At 39.4% G+C, this 24317-nt stretch overlaps 1 protein-coding gene across 2 annotated transcripts; it reads right to left on the reverse strand.

The window, feature by feature from the left end:
* Positions 1-2926: 2926 nt before the first annotated feature.
* LOC122671952 (ADP,ATP carrier protein ER-ANT1) lies at positions 2927-22672 on the reverse strand. 2 transcript variants are annotated; one of them, XM_043869447.1, is made up of 4 exons: positions 22354-22672; positions 4346-4717; positions 3160-3476; positions 2927-3094 (listed from the first exon to the last, which is right to left on the reverse strand). In XM_043869447.1, the coding sequence occupies exons 1-3, from the start codon at positions 22606-22608 to the stop codon at positions 3165-3167; spliced, it is 939 nt and encodes a 312-aa protein (XP_043725382.1). In that variant the 5' UTR covers positions 22609-22672; the 3' UTR covers positions 2927-3094; positions 3160-3164. The 2 variants fall into 2 exon arrangements, with proteins under 2 accessions (XP_043725382.1, XP_043725381.1); XM_043869446.1 differs by having other exon boundaries at positions 2927-3476; positions 22354-22671.
* Between the last annotated feature and the right edge of the window lie 1645 nt (positions 22673-24317).

The following is a 24317-nucleotide window of genomic DNA, read 5'->3' on the forward strand; positions in this document are numbered from 1 at the left end:
TTACGAATTCAATGTTCATCGAAATTTTTTGTTTATATATAGTGGCTCATCAATCGGAAAACAACAATGGAATCCTCTCCTACCTCATTTTGGGAGGTAGGGATTCATTGATTAAGACCAATTAATGTGACTCATAAAATAGACATGTATTCTTCTTGTACTACAGGTTCTATACAGGTCTATTTTGTACACTGTTCATTTCAAGAATAATTTGACACACTGAAAAGGAGGGAAACTTAAATTCACAGTTGTTATCCGTAGAGAAATTTCAAAGTGACTAAAGGTTTCATTTACTCTCAACGAACCACTATCAAAGAAGAGGATTCAAGGGTTTTTACTAGTTTACTCAACTCAAATAGAACAATTCAATGTGATTTTTAAAAAGACCAAACCCACCAATTTTTTGTTTGTGAGTCAGGTGAAAAGACTATGACTCATTTGACTCGGATGAGTTGTGACCGATTAGTGTGGTTTTTTACCCTAACTGACCACTTCTCTTTTTTTAAAGTGAAGGCAACAACAATGTATATCAATACCCCACATGTGCAAGTCTGTATATGCAATTACACACGGTCCTACACATGATACATACTCACGCTACTCACGTGGCACCAAATAGATAATGTGTCAGCTCTAATACATGTTACAATCGCTTATCCCAAAAGCTTGAGCTATTAAGTAAGAGCAACATTAATGTATATCAACCCCCTTTACCTACCAATTTTCTAGAATCAGGGCAGTCCGAAGTTAACTTCAGAATTTAATTGCCTTGATTCTGAATGAAAGGTGGCAAGTGATCAAAAGGTCTTCCCAATGCCAAATAAATTAATGGGAAAACGACCCCTAAAAAGCAGTGTGGCTTTGTGCCCAGACATAGAGGGGCATGAAATGATCACCCTAACCTCCATGAAAGGTGAAAATTCCATCTCTGTTGATGCTTTCATGCATGTTCTCATTGGTTTTAGGCTGGCGCAAGGACCTCGTTGCCTTTCAAGGAACCCTCTCCCAAAATTAATAATGTTTAAAATACAGAATTTAGCCCAATAGCAATTGCACTTGCAGAAAGCCAACCTCCTCCATGGCTTATATAGTTGGTAGGTGAGTTTGGGATGTTTGCATCTCATTTTAGGAGTTATACTCTACTGAAACCATCTTGATCCGTCCAACCAAACACCATCTAAGTGGATTCATCTTTCCTGCTGATATGTTTAGCAGATTAAAGTTAAATCTATATGAGTGGAAACACCAGAATCAATACTACAAACAAACTATATAGGGACTTTAGAGATGAATCTGAAGAAAGAAAGAAAAGGATCACTTTGAGAACTTAACAACTGCAAAGCACAGAGAACAAAAACCTCATGGACTGGAAAATCACAAAGCACATAATCTCTACTTCAATAAGGTAAGTTTCATGTTCCAAAGTTTCTTTCTGAACTCATACTAGATACAGCATCACCACAGGCATAATGAAACTGCCAAAGCCCAACCTGACGAGTGAAGAATAATAGAAGCATGGGTGCTATGGACGGCCATTTCGGTCAGAACGTCACCGCGGATGCCTGTGAAATGGACAATAATCTCATTTACTATGTGCAAGATTCAAGAACCTGCACAATTCTCGTGTGGTTGAGCTCCTTGTATCTAGGGGTGCAAAAGGGTCGGGTTGGGCCGGGCTTTATAAAACCCTAGCCCAACCATAAGTCTCCTTAGCTGGGCCCAGGCCCAACCTGATCCTGATTCAGGACCTGAAAAATCCAACCATGACCCGCCCTTAGGGTCAGGCCGGGCTGACCTTGATTGGCCCTGATCATGGGGAGGGGGAAGGGAGATGCATGGGCTGGACTGGGCCGGGGAGAAAATTATCAATTTTACTTAAAATAACACTATAATAAAATGTTTATATCACTTATTACCTTCATATATAATATATATCATATAACAAAATGTGGGTGACAATTAAAGTTTATAATATATATACTATATCAACATATATTTTATAGTATAACTTAAAACAGAGTCGGGCCGAGCCGGACCAAGCTTGGCCTGAGGCCTCAACCCTGACCCAACCCGACCCTGCTTCAGGGTTAGAAATTTCCAAACCTGACCCGCCCTCAGTGAGATATCCCAGCCCAGACCCTGTTCGGGCTCAGGACAGATTTGGGCCGATTGGGCAAAACTTGAACCCCTACTTGTATCAATCTTTTACCTTTTCAGAGTAGTGATTCAAAATGTGAAGCCATATTGAGAGAGCCTGCCTTCCAATCTAAAAATAATTGTCAACATTTGTGCAAGAAGAATGCAAGCCAATGGGCTAATTATGAGTTTAATGGCAGACTAAAGGAAGATTTGACTGTTTTGGGTTTGACAACATCCACATTACCTGTTTATCACCCAGATGGCCAAAACCATTTCAAGTCTCTCTCTCTCTCTCTCTCTCACCCCACATATGACCTCCTGGGATTGACCTGCATGGTTCTCTAACACCTGCCAGGGAGGCTGTGCCTTCATAAGGTCCTGATTCAATGCAGCCAATACTTGTCACCCATCTGAAGCCGCCACAAACCGCAGTATGTTCAGAGCCTCATCAAATCACCTTTACTCATTAGTAACCAACAATTATCAGGAGGTTCAGAGCCTCATCAAATCATCTTCACTTCATTAGTAACCAGCAATTATCAGGACAGAAAAGAGTTCTGGTCCAACCAAACTAAGCTATCTTCCTGGTTCAAAATTTCATTTGATTAGAGTATTTCAAGCATTTGATTTAATTCTTTCAGATGGTCAGTAAACTTTTATATCTCCGATGCAAGAAAAGTTAAGCAGATTGGAGATGCAATGCCTTGACTTCAAGAAATCGATGGTCTCATTTAATTTTAGGTCATAGATTGTCATCAATCTCCACATATAGTACCACAGCAAACAATTTTCACAGCTGAAGCACTGTCAAAGAAATCGATCTAATTTTCTATTGTACAGAATATACACAATGAAGCCATTCCCTTGACTTTCTATATGCATTTAAGGGAAAAGGCAGAAAGTGCAAGTGCAAAAAAAATCATATATCCATTCCTCTGTTCTTCTGTTTGGTTTCTCCTATGCATCTCCTTTGGAGTAGATATTGATTTTCAAGCTAGTATAAAAACTATTAGATTGTGGAAACATCACTTCAAGGTTCTCCTTTGTGGCTCTAAAACATACCCCTGTCCATTTGCCAAGCGATTCAGCTGATCATAACCAGCGAGGACACCTGCCCCTGCCATACCAGAAAGCATGTTTGCAGTTACTCCTCGGAACAGTGCAGTGAAGCCCTCCTGGCGAATAATTTGTTGGAAGGCATGCATGGAGCTACGATATTTGGATGGCTGTCCTGAGGTCAGCATCATTCTTCGTCGAGTGGTATCAAAAGGGTATGCACATAACCCAGAAACTGTTGTAACACTCCAGCCCAATATAAAACTGGCACAAAAGTTCCCCTGCAACAATATAAGCTTCTTGATTTGGTAGCAAGCAAAATAACTGGGACATATGTTTGTGGACAAAATGTACTTCGGCAAACCAAAGAAAGCATTACATGTCTGATACTCTGATGTGAAAGAAATAGATAGTTGTGATGTCTATTGACCTAGAAGATATCTTATAGGGGTTGGAATCATTGGATGGTAGGGCAACCAAAAAGCCATTATCCTCTGCAATGCTCAGACTAAAATATATGTCAATCAATATATTCTTAAAGGGAGAAAGTTTTCTGTGCTGGGGGCGTAGGTTGCGCCCAGACACATGTGGATGGTCGAAATGACCATCCTGACCCCCTGAATAGCAGGCCCATGTGTCTGGGCACAGGCTGCGCTGCGGCACAGAGAACATCCCATTGTTAAATATTACCCCTGGCTAATTTTATCAAGAAATGCAATGGACAACAGTTACCACAACTTTCACTAGTGACATGTACACATAATAGTGATAATCGTCAGGCTTCCTCTAGAATGTTAAGTAAAAAAAAGATAACAATTACACACAAAAAATAATAATAAAAATAATTATATCCTGTAAATTGGGATTTTCCAAAAGTTAAATGCTTCTGTTCATAGTTTTATATTAGTTTAGTTTTTTAGTGTTGAGAATCCCCTGTTGATGGCAATGCCAAAGGTGGGGGTATTCTTATCTCTTTTTTTTTTTCTGTATTTGTTGTTTATGGATCATTCCAGTTGCTATATCCTGCACTTCTCTTTTCCTTTCTTCGATTTAATAAATTGCTTTCTGATTTCAAGCAAAACTACAATGTAACATAAAAAATATCCCAGGGGGGGGGGGGGGGATCCACAAAAGAACTAGTAGTCATTACCTCCAATGGTCCCACCAGAACAATGGGCTTCATAGTATCATAGAGCCCAAAGTACATTCCTCGGTAGAGAGTAATCCCCATGATTGAAGCCCCAAAGCCCCGATACAGACCTACAATCCCATCACTCGACAGGGTCTTCCTGTAAACATCTATTAGTCCTTTAAATTGCCGTTGACCATTGACTCGGCATTCCTTTGCATCAGTTCCTAGTCGGGTACGTGCATAATCCAAGTGATACAGAAACGAAGAAGTGGTTGCTCCAGCTGCACTACCAGAAGCTACATTACCGGCTAACCATTTCACGTACCCATCTTTCTCTTTCGAGAATCCGAAGAGGTTCTGGAAGTACCCCTTGAATGCAAAGTTGAAAGCCTGCGGTCAAGACAATATTTGCTCTTTCATAACTGAAATTTTTAGTACCAATATAGGCTTAACAAAACCTAACCTTTTGTTGGCATGAAGGAACACTCAAAACATTTCAACGAGGGATGAATAGAAAATCCACCATAGAATGATTCTAATCATAATAAATGTTCTTTCCCTGATTATTTGCCACTGCATAGGAATGCCCCAGCTATGATGGTTAGGGCTTTTCGGTTGGCTCAACTTTTGGCCAAGTAGTCTACTAGATCAACCTTCAAATGGATGGTCTAGAGCTAAACAGTTTTTCCCCATTTCCAGGCTCTATTAAGCTGGGCTGATTTCCACCATTCATCCCTAAGCCTGAGCATTCTTTTACTTTGAAAAAATAATAAAAAAGATAAGAGTAGATCGTACTTGTTAATTATTCTAAATTCAAGTAAGAATGCCATATTCAGCTAAAGAATGAAAAGAATGTGCACATTGAACCATAAAAAAGAAACATGGAGACACAATAGAACACCAAGGAGAAAGGACGTGAACGAACTACAAAAATTATTGGTAATGTTGGATTTAAAGAATAAATCAAAACAGCATTGCAGGAACCCAACCAACATAGTTCAAAACATTACTTAGGCGACAACTAATCAATCAACTTAATTGGCCATGACAATATGAACTGCATGAAAGCAGAGATAGTCACTGTACATGACGCTGTGATTCATCAGCTAGCTGTAACAAGGACAGATCTTCAGATAATTTTATAGTTTTCTCTCGACATCTGACCCTAGTGAGCTTGTTGAGAATGCTATACTTCAATTGTCCATTCTTTAAAATTGGGATAAGGAAAAGAATGACAAAAACAGAGGCAAGAATAGATTATCAGCACAAAAGGAAAAATAATAGATACATGTAACGGCATGGAGAGGAAACAATAATCAGTCACAACTAGGTGATCACATACAGGAAAAACATAAGTATGTCCACCTGTCTGTAAATCAAGCATTTAGGGTTGCTATGTTAAAAATTTTTATCACTGCCAGATTCCCAAGACACACGTCTGTATCCATGTTATGGAAGAATAGGAAACTGTTATGTTGATCGATTTATCTATTTGATTAAAATGGGGGTGATAAGTAATTTAAAGATCTCCATTTCCACAAATCAACAATGCTTTTGTTACCTGCGAAAATCAGAGGAGGAGAGGAGAAGAGAAGAGTTGCAGCCATCAAGAATCAATTGAATTAATTAAGAGTGAAGGAGGGTACAATATATAGGGATTAGGGAAAAAGGGAAAAGGACCAAAAAGGGCCTCATGGAGGAGCCTAAAGAGGTCTCGTGATTAGCGTTTATGCTAGACACTAATCACGAGATTCTGTTTTGGGCCCCACAACATACATTCTAACACTCCCCCTCAAGCTGGAGCATATATATTAATCATGCCCAGCTTGATACAAATATACTCTATCCTCCCATTACCCAATGGCTTAGTAAACACATCTGCAAGCTGCTCTCCAGTTTTGACATGGCTTGGAAGAATCAATCCACTCTGCATCTTTTCTCGAACAAAATGGCAGTCAATTTCAATGTGCTTCGTCCTCTCAAGAAACACAGGATTAGAAGCAATATGAATTAATGCCTGGTTATCACACCATAATTGTATGGGAACTGGAGTCTTGAATTCCAACTCAGACAATAGTTGTTGTATGCACATTAACTCGCATGTCAATTGTGTCATAGCTCTATATTCTGACTCAGCACTGGAAAGAGCCACAACACTCTGCTTCTTGCTCTTCCATGAACCAAATTTCCTCCAACAAATGTGTAGTACCCAGTGGTCGACCTCCTGTCAGTTGGAGATCCTGCCCAATCAGCATCTGAAAACCATTCAACCTCTGCTATGTCCATGATCTCGATACACAATTCCTCTACTTGGAGCCTTTTTTAAGATACCGTAGAATACGAACAACTGCATCCCATTGAGAGGTCCGAAGAGAGGAAAGGAATTGACTCACCACACTAACTGGAAAAGCAATGTCGAATCGAGTAACTGTTAGGTAGTTCAGCTTACCCACCAATCTTCTATATCTCTCAGGGTCATGAAGACCATCTCCTCCTTCAGTAACAAGTTTCACATTTTGCTCCATAGTTGATTCAATAAGCTTAGACCCGAGCATACCTGTCTTAGTGAGTAAGTCCAACACATACTTTCGTTGTGACAGAAAAACTCCCTTCTAAGATTGAGCCACTTCAATTCCCAAAAAATATTTCAACTTCCACAAATCTATAGTCTAAAACTTTTGTTGAAGATATGACTTCAAGTCAGCTATACCAATTGAACCATCACCAGTAATGATAATAACATCAACGAACAGAATCAGAAAGATCCTCCCTACACCTGACTGTCTATAAAAGAATGAGTGATCACTTCCACACCTGGACATACCAAAGGCAAGAACAACTTCAGTAAATCTACCAAACCACGCACGAGGAGACTGTTTCAGCCCATACAAGGATTTTTTCAATCTATACACCATACCAGACTCCCTGAGCAACAAACCCTGGTGGTTGCTCCATATAAACCTCCTCCTGCATAGTACCATGTAGAAACGCATTCTTAACATCAAGCTGAAATAAAGGCCAGTGATACGTTTTTGCAAGAGAGAATACGAACAAAAGCAAGTTTGGCAACAGGTGAAAAGGTATCTAAATAGTCTATACCATACACCTGTGCATACCCCTTCGCTATAAGTCTTGCCTTCAAATGGGCAAGAGAACCGTCAGGATTCACTTTCACTGCATACACCCATCGACAACCAATGGCAGTTTTCCCTTGAGGCATCAATACAATATCCCAAATATCATTCACCTTTAACGCCGTTAATTCTTCTTTCATAGCTATCCTCCAGCCAGGACTAGATAACGCCTCTGTCACAGACTTAGGAAGGGGATGGGCCTCAATAGTAGATAAAAAGGAACGAAATGGAGAAGACAAAGAAGAGTAAGAAACAAAGTTAGAGATAGAATGTTGAGTACAACAATGGGTACCTTTTCGTTTAGCAATTGGAATGTCAAGATCAGAAACAGTAGGCTTAATTGGAGGGGTATCCGTGGTAGGACCTGCAGCAAAAGAAGACGTGATAGAGTTAGCGAGAACTAGAGGGGCACCAGCTACTTGTGGGCGGTGGGCATACACCTTGATTGGTGGCAATCCCTGTACAGGAGCTGATGGGGGTGGAACAGGAGATTGAATAATATACACAGGGAAATCATCATCCATCTCAAAAGCATTTACTGGATCAGCATGATATGGAGTGGATTCAAAGAAGGAGACATCAGTCAAAATAAAATATTTGCACAAAGATGGAGAATAACAGCAGTACCCCTTTTGGGTACAGGAATAACCAAGAAACATACATTTAATGGCTTTTGGATCCAACTTAGACAATCTAGGCCTATGGTCACGAATAAAACACAGCCAAAAATACGAGGTGGCAAAGCAAACAATGGTTCAGTTGGAAACAATAAGGAATGAGGAATTTCGCCTTGCAAAACAGACTAAGGCATACGATTAATAAGATAGCATGCAGTCATTACAGCATCAGCCCAGAAATTTTTAAGAACCTTCATTTCAAACAACATAGAACGAGTGACCTCCATTAGGTGTCGATTTTTCCTTTCTGCCACACCGTTTTGTTGTGGTGTGCTAAAACAGGAAGATTGGTGGATCATACCATGTTGAACCATAAATATAGAAAAAGGAGTAGAAAAGTACTCTTTGGCAGTATAACTATGAAGAATTTTCATATTCACACCAAATTGAGTTTGAATTTCAGAAACAAAAGCACAAAATATAGAAAATAATTCAAACCAATTTTTCATTAAATATAACCAAGTCATCCTTGAATGGTCATCAACAAAAGTAACAAAGTATTTAAAACCCAAACTAGATACAACAGGACATGGACCCCAAACATCAAAGTGAATCAAAGAAAAAGGAGAAGAGGAACGCTTGTTGATTCTAGGGGGATAACTCACACGGTAGAGTTTCCCAAACTGATAAGACTCACACTCAAGACTAGAAAGAGAATTAAAACTACAATCTAACTTCTTAAGACTTTCCAAGGAAGGATGACCAAGCCTACAATGAATCTGATGGTGAGAAGCAACACTGGAGCAAGCAATAGATTGAGTGACAACCATCAAGTAGATATAGTCCCCTCGACTTACATCCTCTACCAATTGTCTTCTTCGTACCAAGATCCTAAAAAACACAAGAATCGGGATAGAATGTCACTGAATGATTAAAAGTATTGGTTAATTTACTTACAGACGTAAGATTAAATGAAAAATTCAGAAAGTACAGCACTAAGGGCAGGGACAATGAAGAATTAGGATGAATAGTACCAGTGCCCTTAACCATTGCTAAAGACCCATCAGCTAAGGTGGCACTGGATGATGATGGAGACAAAGAGGAAAAGATACCTGACATTCCTGACATGTGGTCGGATGCCCCTGAATCAATGATCCAAGGACGGGAAACAGCGGAAAGGCATGCAATGGCATTACCTGTCTTAACCAGAGTAGCAATGGAAGAAGTAAACTGTGAAATCTAGAACTGGTTGTACTGTGCATACTCTTCGTCTGACATAACAAACCCCTTACCCTCAGACGGTTGAGACGGAGGGGCTGAATCACTACTAGCAGCGGAATTTGCAAACTGCTTCTATCCAGGCTTCCCATGAAGCTTTCAACAAAATCTCCGAATGTGGTCAGGTCGACCAAAATGATGACAAGTCCGGACAGCACCCGATCCATCAGAAGAGGCATTAGACTGCCCACAACCTTGGTTGTTCCCTGACTGAATTAGACCTCGTCCTGTACCACGACCAGTCCCACGTCCACGACTTCCCCCATGGTAACCACCATCTCCACGGCTACCACCACCAGCCCTGGTTTGTGAAACCAGAGCTGAACTGTCAACTGCTAGTGCGGAGTCACGAGATACGCGAAGAACACGAGCAAACGTATCTGTGAGAGAGGTAATATTCTCACTACCAAGGATTTGTGATCAGACAGACTCATACTCCTGCCCGAGTCCTCCCAAAAGCCCCATAACAACCAATTGTTCTCTTTGAACTAGCATATGCTTCACATCCGACGAAATAGGAAGAAGGGCATTCAATTCTTCATATATTCGCTTAAAGTCAGCAAAATATTGGGTGATGGAATGCCTCTTTCTTTTAGTTCTATAGAACTCCTGTGATAATTCATATATCCTTGACAAATTATTTTGACCAGAATAAAGTACTCCTTAATAATCCCATAAATCTTTCACAACGTCGATGTGAGTAACCAAGTCGACAACATGATTCTCCATCGAGTTCAACATCTGTCCAAGAATTCTAGCATCAACAGTTTCCCATGTTGCATCATTTATTGGTGTCGGTCCTGTCAAGTGTAGTTGCTGGTTTCGACCAGTCAAAACAAGCTACACAATTTTCCACCATTGCTGAAAATTGGTAATACCTTCAAGTTTTTTCTCTGTGATTCGATTGGAAGAGGACACCGCTTCAGTAACCATTGCACTACTTTTATCTTCATCACCCATGCTGTCCATTTAAAAGGAGACCCAAAATTTCAAGAATCAACAAACACCAACCACGACTTCAATAGTTGCCGCCACAAATCGAATCAACAAACATTACCCACGACTTCAAGAAAAAATGATAGAACTGCTGCCAACATGAATTGAACCCTCCCAAAAACATCAGACCAGCAATATGGCACTCAATTGCCAATCAAACAACCACAAACATCACCACGAACAAATCGAAAATCTGCTTTTAATTGAAGAAGAGCAGATTTACATCATGTGCACCCAATCCACAACCAACAAACACCAATAAAAAATGCAGGGGTGAAAAATCACCCCCTTCTTTAAGATCATGAGCCTCTGGTAGAATTAACCAGAAATCGCAGAAGATAAAAGAAAAGAAATAAAGAAGAAAGAGGAAGAAAAGAGGAGAGGGACTTGCGCAGATTTGTACCAGGCCTAGGAGCTTAGCTTTAATACCATGTTACCTCCGAAATCAGAGAACGAGAGGACAAGAGAAAAGAAAAGAAGAGAGAAGAGTTGCAGCCGTCAAGAATCAATTGAATTAATTAAGAGTGAAAGAGGGTATCATGAGTTATCGGTGCTCAGCCGCGCCCCACGCTTACGGTCTAATCCCGCTGTCCTTATTTACAATGCCTTTGTCTCTATTTAGAGACAAAGCACAGCGCTCGCCATTCACGCGCTTTTCTCGTTCTGAAAGCCAGCTTTCTAAAGGAGGGGACATGGTCTAGCAGTTAATTACATCTAGATTTTAAAAACCTAAGCTAAGGACGCCAGCCAGTAGAAAACATATATAGGGATTAGGGAAAAAGGGAAAAGGACCAAAAAGGGCCTCACGGTGGAGCCTAAAGAGGTCTCACAATTAGCGTCTTGGGCCCCATGACGTACAGTCTAACAGCTTTCTTTAAGTACTTTTTGAGAAGTCTGAATCATCTGTGGATCTACTGTAATATTATGTTAAACTTTGAAACTTAAGAAAGAATAGTTCTATTACTTGATTTGATTAATTATTCTCTTCCCTGACAAAATTCATAATTCTTATCTTGTCATTCTTGCCAATGGATCCTCTACCAATGTGACTAGTCATGGTATGGTTTGCCCTACTTCATTCTAGACCTTGTACTCCGTCCTCCATGTGCCACAGTTACCATTAAATCTTTTATCCATCAATCAACTTACTAATTCTCTTAACTGTTATGTGACTTTCTATCCCTCTTATTGTGTTTTTCAAGGCCTTCAGACAAGGAGGGCGATTGGTGAAGGGCTTGAGCAGGCTAGACTCTACGACCTGGATTGCACTGGACCGTCTACCGCTGCTGCTACAACTATACTAGTGGCTATTCTCCTATTCAATAGCACTTTCGACTGGGTCATCATTCCTTTTCTAAGTTTCAACATATGGTTCCAAGTTGCAAATCCATCTCTCGTCTTGAGTGTGAAGCATGTAAACTCGGGAAACATCATCGGTCGTCTTTTCCTGTTTGTAGTGTGTCTAGAAATCCGTCTTTATTTTCTTTAGTTCGTTCTGATAGTTGGGGTCTCTGTTGGGTCAAAAATATATTAGACTTCTCTTATTTTGTCACATTTGTGGACAATCATTCTCGTTTGACTTGGGTATATTTGTTGGAAGATCGTTTTGAGGTTATATAATGAATAAAAACACAGTCTGATGCTTCCATTAAAGTTTTCCAGTCTAGTAATGCTCTTGATTACAATCAGCGTGAAATTTCTTATTCTTATTTGACTAATGGTATGATTCATCAAATGAGCTGTTCGCATACCCCAACAAAATGAGGTGGCTGAACAGAAAAACAGACATTTAATGGAAATTTCTCGGTCTCTAATGATCCATATGCATGTTCCCAAACATTTTTTGTGTGGTGCCATTCTCACTGCTTATTATTTAATTAACGGATGCCCTCTTCTGTTCTAGCTTACCATTCATCATTTTCTATTTTATATCCAAATTCTTCCTTGTTTACTTGGGGGGGGGGGGTGTATGTGTGTGTTTTGTTCATATTTTGCACCCTCCGATTGATAAATCATCTCTCAGGGCTGTCAAGTGTTTATTTCTTGGTTACTCTAGAACTCAGAAAGGGTACAAGTGTTATGACCTCTTGCTCATGGACAGTTTGTCAGTGCCGATGTAACCTTTTTTTTTAAAATACTTCATGTATCTAGCTCTACTCCTGATGCAGATACTGATCGTGTGCCCCTTATTCCTGTACTTGTGCCTTTTGCTAATGCTCCAATCACTACATCACTTGCTCCACTCCAAATGTATCAGCGGCGTAAAAAAAAGACAGAGCAGTCCACTTCAGCTCCAGTCCCTGCCCAGCACTTCACACAGCCTGATCCTGGTGCTGAAGTTCCTACTTCCTCTTCGTTTCCTACTGAGTTACCATTTGCTCTTCCCAAAGGTACTAATTCTTGCACTCAAAAATCCATGATTGCTTATGCCATAGAGAATAGAGAATTATGTTTCTATATCTCACCTTCCACCTCCACTACGTACTTTGCTTTTTCATTATCTACTAACTCCATTCCAAAAAATCATCATGAAGCTTTATCTCATCTTGGGTGGAATGTGGCTATGGAAATGGAAATGGATGCCTTGCTTTATCGACAAACATGGTCTCTAGTGGATTTGCCTCCGGGTAAGGATCTTGTGCAATGTCACTGGATGTACACAATTAAGTACAATCCAGATGGCTCAATTGAACAGCTCAAGACCCATTTGGTTGCGAAGGGTTATACTTAGATTATGGAGTGGATTATTTTGGGACCTTTTCACTGGTTGCTCGTCTTAACTCAACCTATGTTCTTATATCCTTAGTTGTGAATTTAGGTTGGCCTCTCTATTAGATGGATATTAAGAATGAATTTGATGTAAAAAAGTCACTTAGGGCTTATTTTAGTGGAAATAAGATTTGGGTTGGGTAATATATGTGTTGGGCTTTGGATCCCATGGGTTTATTTTGTAATTGGCCAATTTAATGGGCCTAAAATATGGGTAGAAAGTTGCAAAACAGGATTTACTTCCTTAGTTTAGTTAGAGTCCTATTTTGAGCCTGTTTTCTTTATTACTTCACCTTTTGTAGTCAATTTAGGTTACCTTATTAGTTAAGGATAGGGTTAGGACTTTCCTTTTTAATGTCTAAGTCTATTTTTGAGTCTTCTATATAAGTTTGTAAGGGAGGCCAGCATTGAACACGAATTTGATTAATGAAATATTGGCTTTAGCCTTTGTTAAAAATCCTGAGATAGGTTGGGTGAGATACCTAGGGGAGCTAAGATAGCCATCCCCTTCCATCAGTTATTGAATCCAAACCCTAATTTTGTTCAAATCGAGTTCAAGAGTGCTACAAGCTGCTGGGATTTCTTTCAACTAATTGTCACATTGGTTTCTTGAAGTTTATTACATCAAGATCATTGCTGCTTCAACAGGTTACAAATTTGTGGGTTTTTTTTATTTGTTACTTCAACCATGGAAATTGTTCCCTCATTTGAGTTTCCATTGTTCTCTTGTTTCCCTTATTCTTACTTCCCATTGTTCTCTTGTTTTACCTTTATTTTTAGTTTCCATTGCTCTCTTGTTTCCCTTACTCTTACTTCCCATTATTCTCTTATTTCCCTTATTTTTACTTCTCATTGTTCTCCTGGTTCCCTCGTATGATTTTTTTGTTTCCATTGCTCTCTTTCTTGTTCTTTGGAGACATTATATACGAATCAACATCAAAATATCCCCACTTCTAGGTTTGACAAACCGGAAGACTTTCTATCTTTATATTTTCCTTTTGATTTTGCCTGGGATTAGACCAATTCAGGTTCTAATCTTACATTATTTGGTATCAAAGCCTATCACCTCCTAGGGTTGATATCAATACAAGGTAGATGAAGTCAGAAGTTTATTACTTTGCTGGAACAAGTGATCCATTCCTATTCCTTGATTGGTTGGATTCTCTAGTGGAATATTTTGACTGGTACAACCCAATAGAGGCGCAGAAGCTTAGGTTTGTTTACTCCCAATTGACTGGTTATGGTAGACAAGGGTGGAAATTCCATAAAGAGTGACTCAGATCTAGAAGGTGTGAACCTAGGACTTGGGAAGAGATGAAGCACGAGTTGAAGAACAAGGACCTACCAGTATATATGCGAAGAAAGCTCTCTCTTCGACAACATTACCACCAAAAGACATTTACAGTTGAAGAGAACTTGAACCATTTATTGCAAAAGTTTGAAGCCATGTCTGGTCCTCTCTACCCTACACGTCCAACGGATGCTACCGTGGAAGTCATTAAAATTTTAAAGACGGAAGAGCAACTCGAGAAGGTGGACTCAGTGATCACAGCCATTGAATCCATTTCAAAGATGTTGGTGTGTGAACCATAGTTTGGAAATGAATGGGCTATTGGGCTATTAATGCTGCCCTTGAAGAAGAAGAATGTGAAGACACCATGCATGATAACATTGACATCTATGAGATTAATGTTGAAGTTCCAACAATTTTTGTCGTCATGGAAGAGCCAGTCCTTGATGTTTCGAATGTCGAGGCGTACATTGAAGAGTTTGAAGCAGAGAAGCTTGAAGATACAACTGTAGAAGACCCCATGGACATGACTGCTGATTTCAAAGTTGAGCACATAGAGTTTGTCATGCCACTAGAGTTCTTTGAAGAGAAAGTTCCATGCTTTGAAGATTACATTCCTAACATCCACGAGCTGCCTGAGTACTGGTATGGGTTGAAGGCAGATGTTCATCACACAAAGTTGATTCCTCCATTTTGCAAAATTTGAGGATGAATTTTTTTCAAGTAGGGGAGAATTGATGTAAATAAGTCAATTAGGGCTTATTTTAGTGGAAATAAGCTTTGGGTTGGGTTATATATGTGTTGGGCTTTGAATCCCATGGGTTTATTTTGTAATTGGCCAATTTAATGGGCCTAAAATATGGTTAGAAAGTTAGAAAACGGGATTTACTTACTTAGTTTAGTTAGAGTCCTATTTTGAGTTTGTTTTCTTTATTATTTCACTTTGTTAGTTAATTTAGGTTACCTTATTAGTTAAAGATAGGGATAGGCCTTTCCTTTTTAGTGTCTAAGTCTATTTTTTAGTCTTTTATATAAGTTTGTAAGGGATGCCAACATTGAACACGAATTTGATTAATGAAATATTGTCTTTAGCCTTTGTTAAAAATCCTGAGATAGCTTGGGTACTTAGGTGAGATGCCCAGGGTGAGCTGAGATAGCAATCCCCTTCCATCAGTTATTGAATCCAAACCCTAATTTTGTTCAAATCGAGTTCAAGAGTGCTACAAGCTGCTGGGATTTGTTTCAACTGATTGTCACATTGGTTTCTTGAAGATTATTACATCAAGATCATTGCTGCTTCAACAGGTTACAAATTTGTGGGTTTTTTTTTTTGTATTTGTTACTTCAACCAAGGAAATTGTTCCCTCATTTGAGTTTCCATTGTTCTCTTGTTTCCCTTATTCTTACTTCCCATTGTTCTCTTGTTTTTCCCTTATTTTTAGTTTCCAGTGTTCTCTTGTTTCCCTTATTCTTACTTCCCATTATTCTCTTGTTTCCCTTATTTTTACTTCTCATTGTTCTCCTGGTTCCTTCAAATAATTTTTTTGTTTCCTTTGCTCTCTTTCTTGTTCTTTGGAGACATTATATATGAATCCACATCAAAGTATCCCCACTTCCAGATCTGACAAACTGGAAGACTTTCTATCTTTGTATTTTCCTTTTGATCCTGCCTGGGATTAGACCTATTCAAGTTCAAGTCTTACAATAGAATTTCTATATGGCGATCTTCACAAGGAGGTGTATATAGAGCAACCTCCATGGTATGTTTCTCAAGGGAGAATTCTCATAGAGTTTTTAAGCTATAGAAAGTAATATATAGTTTAAAACAGGCATCCAGAGCCTTGTTCGACAAGTTTAGTACAATTGTTACTCGGTACGGATTCTCACAATGATTCTTGATCACTCTGTCTTTGTTCTGTGACGGAATTCTAAAGTGGTTGTTCTAGTTGTGTATGTCGATGACATTATTATATCTGGGGATGATGGATCCAGGATCACAAAGTTACAATCTTATCACCATTAGCATTTCATATGAAAGACTTGGGTGCTCTCAGGTATTTTCTTAGTATTGAAGTATTATGGAGTAAGAAAGGTATCAATCTATCATAGAGAAAATATGTGTTAGACCTCTTGTCTGAGACCGGTATGCTTGCTTCCAAACTAGTTGATACTCCTATAGATCCACACCAGAAGTTTGAGACAAGTGATGGCGAGGAATTTGAGGAAAAGCATCGATACAGGACATTAGTTGGGAAACTCATGTATCTGATTGTTACTAGACCTGATACATCCTCTGTTGTTGGTGTTGTCAGCCAGTTTATGCAATCACTTAAGAAGAATCACTGGCAAACAATGTGTTGTATCTTAAGATATCTACAGGGGGCTCTGGGAAAAGGATTCATTTATCGCCCACATCAGCACATTGATCTGGTTGGGTTTTCTAATGCAGACTGGGCTGGTTTTTTATGGTGATAGGCGATCTACAATAGGTTATTGTACATTTATTGATGGCAATTTTGTCAAGTGGAGAAGAAAGAATCAAACAACTATGGCTAGATCTAGTGTCGAGGTTGAGTATAGGGCCATGGTTCATACTGCAGTTGAATTGATGCGGTTGAAGTCCGTGCCTCAAGAGTTGGGTTTTTCTATTACTAAACCTATGTATATGTACAGTAACAATCAAGCTACTAACTACATTGCAAGTAACCCGGTCCTTCCATACATTGCAAGTAACCCGGTGCTTCATGGAAGGACTATACACATTTCAGTCGACTGTCATGTTGTGCGGAATGCAGTTATGAGAAAGTTGATTGTTACTCCATTTATCTCTTCTGTCGATCAACTGAATGATATGTTTACAAAGCCTCTGTTACGTCCTACTTTCCTGAAAGATTGTTCAAGCTGGGCATGGGTGATTTATATGCTTCATCTTGAGGGGGAGTGTTAAAGTTGTGTACATAGCACAGGGGGCATTTTTGCCATTTCCCCTGTGATATTGTTGGCAATAGGCTTACTTGTTAGTGATCACAATAGGGGGAGTGTCCCTATCATAATATGTCCTTGTTTATTTTCTGTTATTTACTTTCCTTACTTCAGCTTTAATCAATGTTGTATTCTAAGTAGGATCCCTACCTGGAATACAACTCTATTAGATAGTTAATAAATAAGATATTGCCCATGATAGACAAGTTATTCAGAGTCTATCGTGGTTCTGGAATTTCTCTCATCTTCTTCTCCTCCCTTTGTCTCTCTCTCTCTCTCTCTCACATCTTCAAGCTTGGCTATTAGTTAATTATTGGATTATCAATTGTAAGTTGTAACTATACAAAAACCACTTTTTCCTTTCTTTTTTTTTTTCCTCCTCTCCCTCCTCCCTCACGTATGGAATCGTACACTTTTCTCCCTATGCACCTCTTTTCTTCCCTATTTCTCTCTCATTCCTTTAACAACACCTTAGATGTAAAGGGGAAAAACCACATCTGCGCTCTTTAGTGAAAAAAAAAATGGATTTAGCACGCTACCTTCTTCTGCTCTCCTTGCACCACCTTTTCCTCAGATCTCCGTGCACAACCCCGGAACAATATGCCGAACCTCACTTTGATACTATTTATTGGGGACGAATGCACAACCACGAGGAAGTAACAAGCAAACAATCACACAAAACACGAGGAATTTAAAGTGGTTTGGCACGAATGCCTACATCCACCCAAGAGAACCAAATATTTTCCATTGTGACAGAAAAAACTCTCCATACCACTCTCCACCTCACAATGTGATCTCCCCTTAATTGTGTCTAGGGTTTTTCACAAAGATAATATATAGGAAACCTAGAAACCCTAATCCCCACATAGTTACTAGTTACAATTTTACCCTTGTACATGTAATGGACCCAAAACCCTACCCAATTACAAATACAACCCCAATAATAATTAGGGTAAAAAACATGGACCTCCCCTGACGAATGGCTAAAGTACACTTCCCCCTTATGTTTCTAAAAAGTACATAGACTACCCCTACTTTCCAAACCATTTAACACTTAAACCCAAGCCGTTAATGAATTCTGTTAGTTGCTAACGGAAGAAGTTTTGAATGATTTTTATGACCACTCTACCCTTAAGAGGGTAGAATTACATATTTGTCCTTATACTTACACCCTTAACATAATCGACCAAACGAAGCTCACCGATGAAATCAACATTCGCCAAACCATCACCTGTCTCGTGCTCCCCAATGTTGTCATGTCTTCGCTTGCAGGCAGTCACCCACTCTTTGTTATCAAGAATGCCCTTAGCCTTCTCGTCCTTCTCGACTACTATGATACCTCTAAGCTCCACGACATCTCAAAGGGCACGACCCTTACCACCACTCTTTACTATACGACCGGCAATGCCCCGGACGATCTCGGCTTCATCAACATCACCGACCTCAAGGGCGGCAAAGTCGGTTTCGGCTCTGCTACAACTGGATCCAAGCTCGACTCTACCTACACCAAGAGCGTCAAGCAGATCCCCTATAAGATCTCAATTCTGGAGATCAGTGCCCCAATCATAGCTCATGGGATCCTTACGGCTCCTACTCCCTCCGCCGCCGACATCAACAACACTGCCCTGCTCGAGAAGCATGGCTGCAAACCTTTTGTTTTACTCATTCAAAGCTCTGGAGTTCTCAAGGTCTACCAATCAGCGATGGCTAAGGGTTTGACGGTGTTTGCGCCGTCTAATAAGGCGTTCAAAGTCCCTGGCACACCGGATCTTAGTAAGCTAACGAACGTTGAGGTAGTAACATTACTGCAGTACCATGCATTAGTTGGGTACACACCCATTGGGACTTTGAAGACCACCAAGGCGATGAGGATGAGTTTCAGAGAACTTTTCCTCTTCTCCCTTCTCCTTTCTCAATTATCATTAATCTGCTTAGCTCACTTACCTCATCATCATCATAATCATCAACATGGCCATGGTAAATTACCAAAAAAACATGGCCATGGTGAAGAACATGTTACAATAACAGTCAAGGTTTAACGTATTGGTATCATGTATCGTATCGGTCGGGTGATTTTAAGAGATGTATCATATCGTATTGGAGATACGTATCGAACGCTACAGGTACACATGGAAATATCCTTTTGGAATAAAAAAAAAACAATATAAATAAGTAATATATAACAAGTATCATGCATAAACACTAAAATGGAGAATAATGTATAACTAGACAAGTGCCTTAAATTGAAATTGTTATAAAATATGAGGTTTCTTACATGTTGTAATAGTCTATAGCCATGAAGAGTATTGGATGATGTAAAGGATGATGTTGTAGAACTCCTTGATTCGTTTTTTAGTCCAAAAATGTGAAAAAACAAGATTAAATGCAAGATTTTAGGCTCTTTGTTGAGAGTTTTCCTTCATTTTTCCGCCAGAACAGCAGCTGTATCGAGTCTGTGAATGAAAAGGGATTTTAATGGAATGTATCGACCGTATCGATGGTATCGGTATGTATCGAGATGTATCGATGTCCCGATACGTATTGATACATATTGATATGTATTAATGCATCCACAAACCCATTTATCAATGGTATCAATGGTATCGATAAGTATCGACGTATCGTATTGGCCCGTATCGGCTGACACCAATACGTATCGGCTGACACTGATACGATATGATATGGACTGATACTTTAAATTCTGGTGACAGTGAAAGGTGCTACATCGATGCAGAAATTGAAAACAACTTCGTCTGTGCAACTTCGGATTGGTGGCCATCCTTTAAGTGCAATTATGCCCAATGTCCATGAGAAACCATATTTTTTGTTGTGGAAAACAGTAGCTACATTGTCTGCAGCTTTCGTTTCCTGGGCATTGTTGTCATGAGAAACCATATTTTTCAGGTTATTTTTTTAAACTTCTATTTCTGTTTACCTCCACTGATTTGCAGTGATTCAAGACATAGAATAGAGAATGGGATTTATTCATGTACTCAGTTAGATTAGAGTTTTCCATTATTTTTTTTTCGTTTTATAATCATTTTGCCTTTCTTTATTGCTGCGGATTGAGCAGCAATTGTGGTTCACTGGTTCAGCTGGGAAGTTGAGACGATTAAGAGTCGGAGTCATAGAGTGAATAAGTTGTATTGAGACGATTGAGCGACTGAAACGATTGATTGCAGAGATTACCCAAATTACTTACAGCCAGGTTAAGTTGAAGTTCACAAGGGAGTAGTAGAAGCTCTCAATTTGCAGGTCACCGGAACACTTAAACCCAGGCCGGTGGTCAGTTGCAGGTCATTGAAGAGACTGGTGGTCGCCTGAAATGGAGTTGCAGGTAATCGGAAGGGGCTGCTGCTCTTCGGTTCCTTCATTTCCAAGTGGTTTGAATCCTCCACAGTTGAGAGAATGGGGTTGCAGTTAGGATTGAAGTCATTTACATGAAAGGGCAATTTGGTCATATAGACATTTTATCTAATGTTTGTAGTCCCAGGGAGTACCAGGGGATACGTCTGTACATTAAGAAACACAGGAAGGGAAGTGTACTCTAGCCATTCGTTAGGGGAGGTCCGTGTAATTTACCCTAATAATTATGTGGACCTGCAGAATACAAGACACCCTACCCCCAACACCTTCTCCATAAAGGGAATCTGATTGTTATCCATCTTTCCTGAATGTACAACATAAACATGAGCACAGGTTGTTACAACTACAGCAAGTCCAAGTATGCAATACACCACAAAGTACTTGATCAAAGGAACTGGTCAGCTTGGCTGGAATTATTTTCTGACCCATAATGAAAAGCAAAAACAGGTGACACCTTTACAAATACGAGTGTCCAGCCTAGAGAACCTAACACATGAGCTTTACTGAAAGAGAAAAAATATCTAATGTCTCATGAGAGTTCTGTTTTTACGCGGGCCACTCTAGAGAGGGTTCTCTAGGCAGGCCCTGAAGCCCAGGGTCCTCTACTCACATGACAAGTTTTATCTCAAGCAGAGTTGTCCAAGTGGAAAAATTTAGTATTGAAAAATTGTTTTTTCTCATAGGTAATAGGCCAAGTCAGAGAGTTTCATTCAGGTGATAGTTTCCCATTGTTATTGGGTGGATTCCTTAGTCAGTAAAAATTTAGTCTTGAATCCAGCGACTGAACTGTTTGAAATTAAATTGACAAGATACTGATGAAAACTGTTAAAGGAATGTGTACATGTGCAGCTGCGCCAAGCTGCATTTGTTAAACCCATTTGACACACTCAAAAACTTTGAGGGCATTCTGGAATTTGCTATGAAGTCAGTGTGGACATACTACAGCCCTTCACTAATATAAGCTTCAGTTGTAAAGGAAGTATAAGGACGGAAATTCATATTTTTCGTGTATATATTTGTGGACTAGAAACTGGTCTGTATTGTTAAAAGAAAAAAAGAAAAAAAAAAAAGATTTTGAGAAAAATATGAAGTTAAATAGAGATGACCAAAGAAAAAAAATACAAGGAACAGAATACTAAAAAGCACTGCCAAATTTTGTATTAAATTTCTTTTGACATTTCATTAAAGATTAAGGATAATAGTAGTAAGATATCTCTAATGAGGGAAAAAAATAAGGAAGGAAAAACCATTCAAAATTAAGGACAAATTGAGTTAAGACACTGCATTGGATTGAAAAAGAGACTGAAAGAAAGAGAACGTAACTGGCAGCAACTCATAAGTTAAGATTTTAAAATAAAAAATGACAGATGCGCAAATACATAGCAAACAGAAGACCAGCAGCCAAACAAACCCAATTCTCCATCAAAACACGATGTAACATCAGAAAAGAATAGAAATCAAGCAAGAGTGAACATAAAACAATTCAACAAATGATTTCAGATCCAGAAACGCGTAAAAAGATAAAGGAATACATAAAAAAGAGTAAATTTGGATAAACTAAATGGAAGAAGAAAGGAAGAACACCTCAATTACCTGGGTTGGGAAATACCGAATGACGTTGGCCTGATTTCCTCTCCAGAAAGACAGCAGACCTTCCTCTCTCAAAACTCTCTTAAAGCAATCCTCAATACCCTTATAAGGTGTCTTGAGTTGTCCTCTCTTCATCATCTCTCCTTGATTCTGCAACAACAGCTTCACCCTTTCAAGCGGCGCCGCTGCGCTCTTCGCTATTATTGCTGCAGCTCCACCCATTACGAAATCCGCAGAAAATTTCTCTGACTGCGTCATCGAATCTCTGAACCCTCAAACACACACACACACAGGGGGAAGGCCTGAATGGGCTCTTCTGGTTCCTCTGGTTATAGCTTAGCGAGTTGCGAGTTGCGAGTTGCAAGTTGCAAGAATATTTTATGAACATGTAACTGACAAATAGGATAGTGACAAGGAAAACCATTAACTCCACCAAGAGTTTTGAGGTAGGTGGAAACGTTTGATCCCAAATCCCGATGCTTATGCCACTTATAGACTACCCGATCAGCTTAGTAGGTCTTCTAAATTAACGTATCAATACGATGTGTGGCTCATGATTGACGTTATAGGATAGTAAATACAGTAGAGAGCAGTAGATGATCAGGATTAGGACCGCGGATATAGCACCGCGATTTACAACAGATCCGGTTCAAACAATTCGATCAAATGAACCAACCGGTCGATCCGACTGGGACCGGGGATTGATACTCTGGAAGAGAGAGATGGGGAAGAAGACGAAGAGCTTTCGCTATCAAACTAGCGCCACCCACTCTCACCTTTCTTTCCTTATCCTCTTGTTATTTTATGTATCTCAGTCTCTTTATGTAAATCTCTTTATTTTTCAATCCCTTAATTGAAAGAATAGTTAGCTTTAACCACTTGTATAGAATCTCTTTACCAAAAAAACACTTGTATACAATAATAAAAAATTAAACAATATGAAGAATGCTCTCACCTCACTGTGGACAACTGGACATAGGCATATTGTCTAACCACATATATCCTTTGTCGTGATTCTGTGATTTTTTATTTTTTCTATGATTAGTGTTTTTTTGCAACATGTTTAGCTTTTCATTTCTACAACCTAACATCAAATCGACCGATTAGTAAATGGCCCAATGTCAAAACTAACCAAATTACCAACCAATCAACAACGATATTTGGTTGTAGCCCGATAGGTGCACAAACAAGACCGAGTAGAACCGTTAAGTGGCCATTTATAACCCAAGTAGCCCGTTTAAGGCTGTTTTATAGCATGCTTAGGCAAAAAGACCGTTTAAGGCTCAATTAGTCTGATTACCATGACCCCGATTATATATTGGGAACGAACAAACCAAATAGAAGCATGACCATGCCTAGCGTATGAGGCCCGATTGCCTGAAAAATCAATAATGGTGTGGGGCCTTAAATTGCCGAGGACCAACTAACCCAATGCATGTACATGAACACCACCACCCTTTACCCAGAGCCCAACAGACCCAAATCATACATCTTAAACAACAACACAAACACTCCCACCTTCTTCACAATAAGCCTGTCCTCGCCAACTTAAAATGACTTTGTTGTCCTCTTATGTATTTTACGGATTTGTCATATCTCATTGGTGCACTCCCCTATTCCGCTTGCTCAAAGAACCTCTCCCCCAATTTATTATGGGTTTCTAGTGTTAGACGCAGCAAAGATTTTTAACCGATGCTTATAATTGAGTATTCTTTTAGGAAAAAACTTTAGGAAAAAACTTATTTGAACCGTTAGGGGAGGGTATGCTAGCAGCCTAGCACTCTCTCTCTCTCTGTTTGACTTTTGAAACCTAGTGAAGCATTATAAGCTTTTCAACATAGTGAGCCGTAGAGTTGGATTGGGTTCAAATTTTGTACATATGTAGGGGAGGAAATTGAGACCCACATCCTACCTAGGGTTTAATAACATGGGATCGGGACCCAAATCTATCTTGACCGATTCTGATT

Source organism: Telopea speciosissima, chromosome 8 (genome assembly GCF_018873765.1).
Source record: "Telopea speciosissima isolate NSW1024214 ecotype Mountain lineage chromosome 8, Tspe_v1, whole genome shotgun sequence".
Lineage (NCBI taxonomy): Eukaryota > Viridiplantae > Streptophyta > Magnoliopsida > Proteales > Proteaceae > Telopea > Telopea speciosissima.

Bases quoted from the DNA above. Each gene is read 5' to 3' on its own strand.
- LOC122671952 (XM_043869447.1), bottom strand. From the start codon at position 22,608: ATGACGCAGTCAGAGAAATTTTCTGCGGATTTCGTAATGGGTGGAGCT. The intron at 4,718-22,353 runs GTAATTGAGGTG...TCTTGACCGCAG, and splicing joins TTCGGTATTTCCCAACCCAG to GCTTTCAACTTTGCATTCAA. The intron at 3,477-4,345 runs GTAATGACTACT...ATATTGTTGCAG, and splicing joins TTCTGGTGGGACCATTGGAG to GGGAACTTTTGTGCCAGTTT.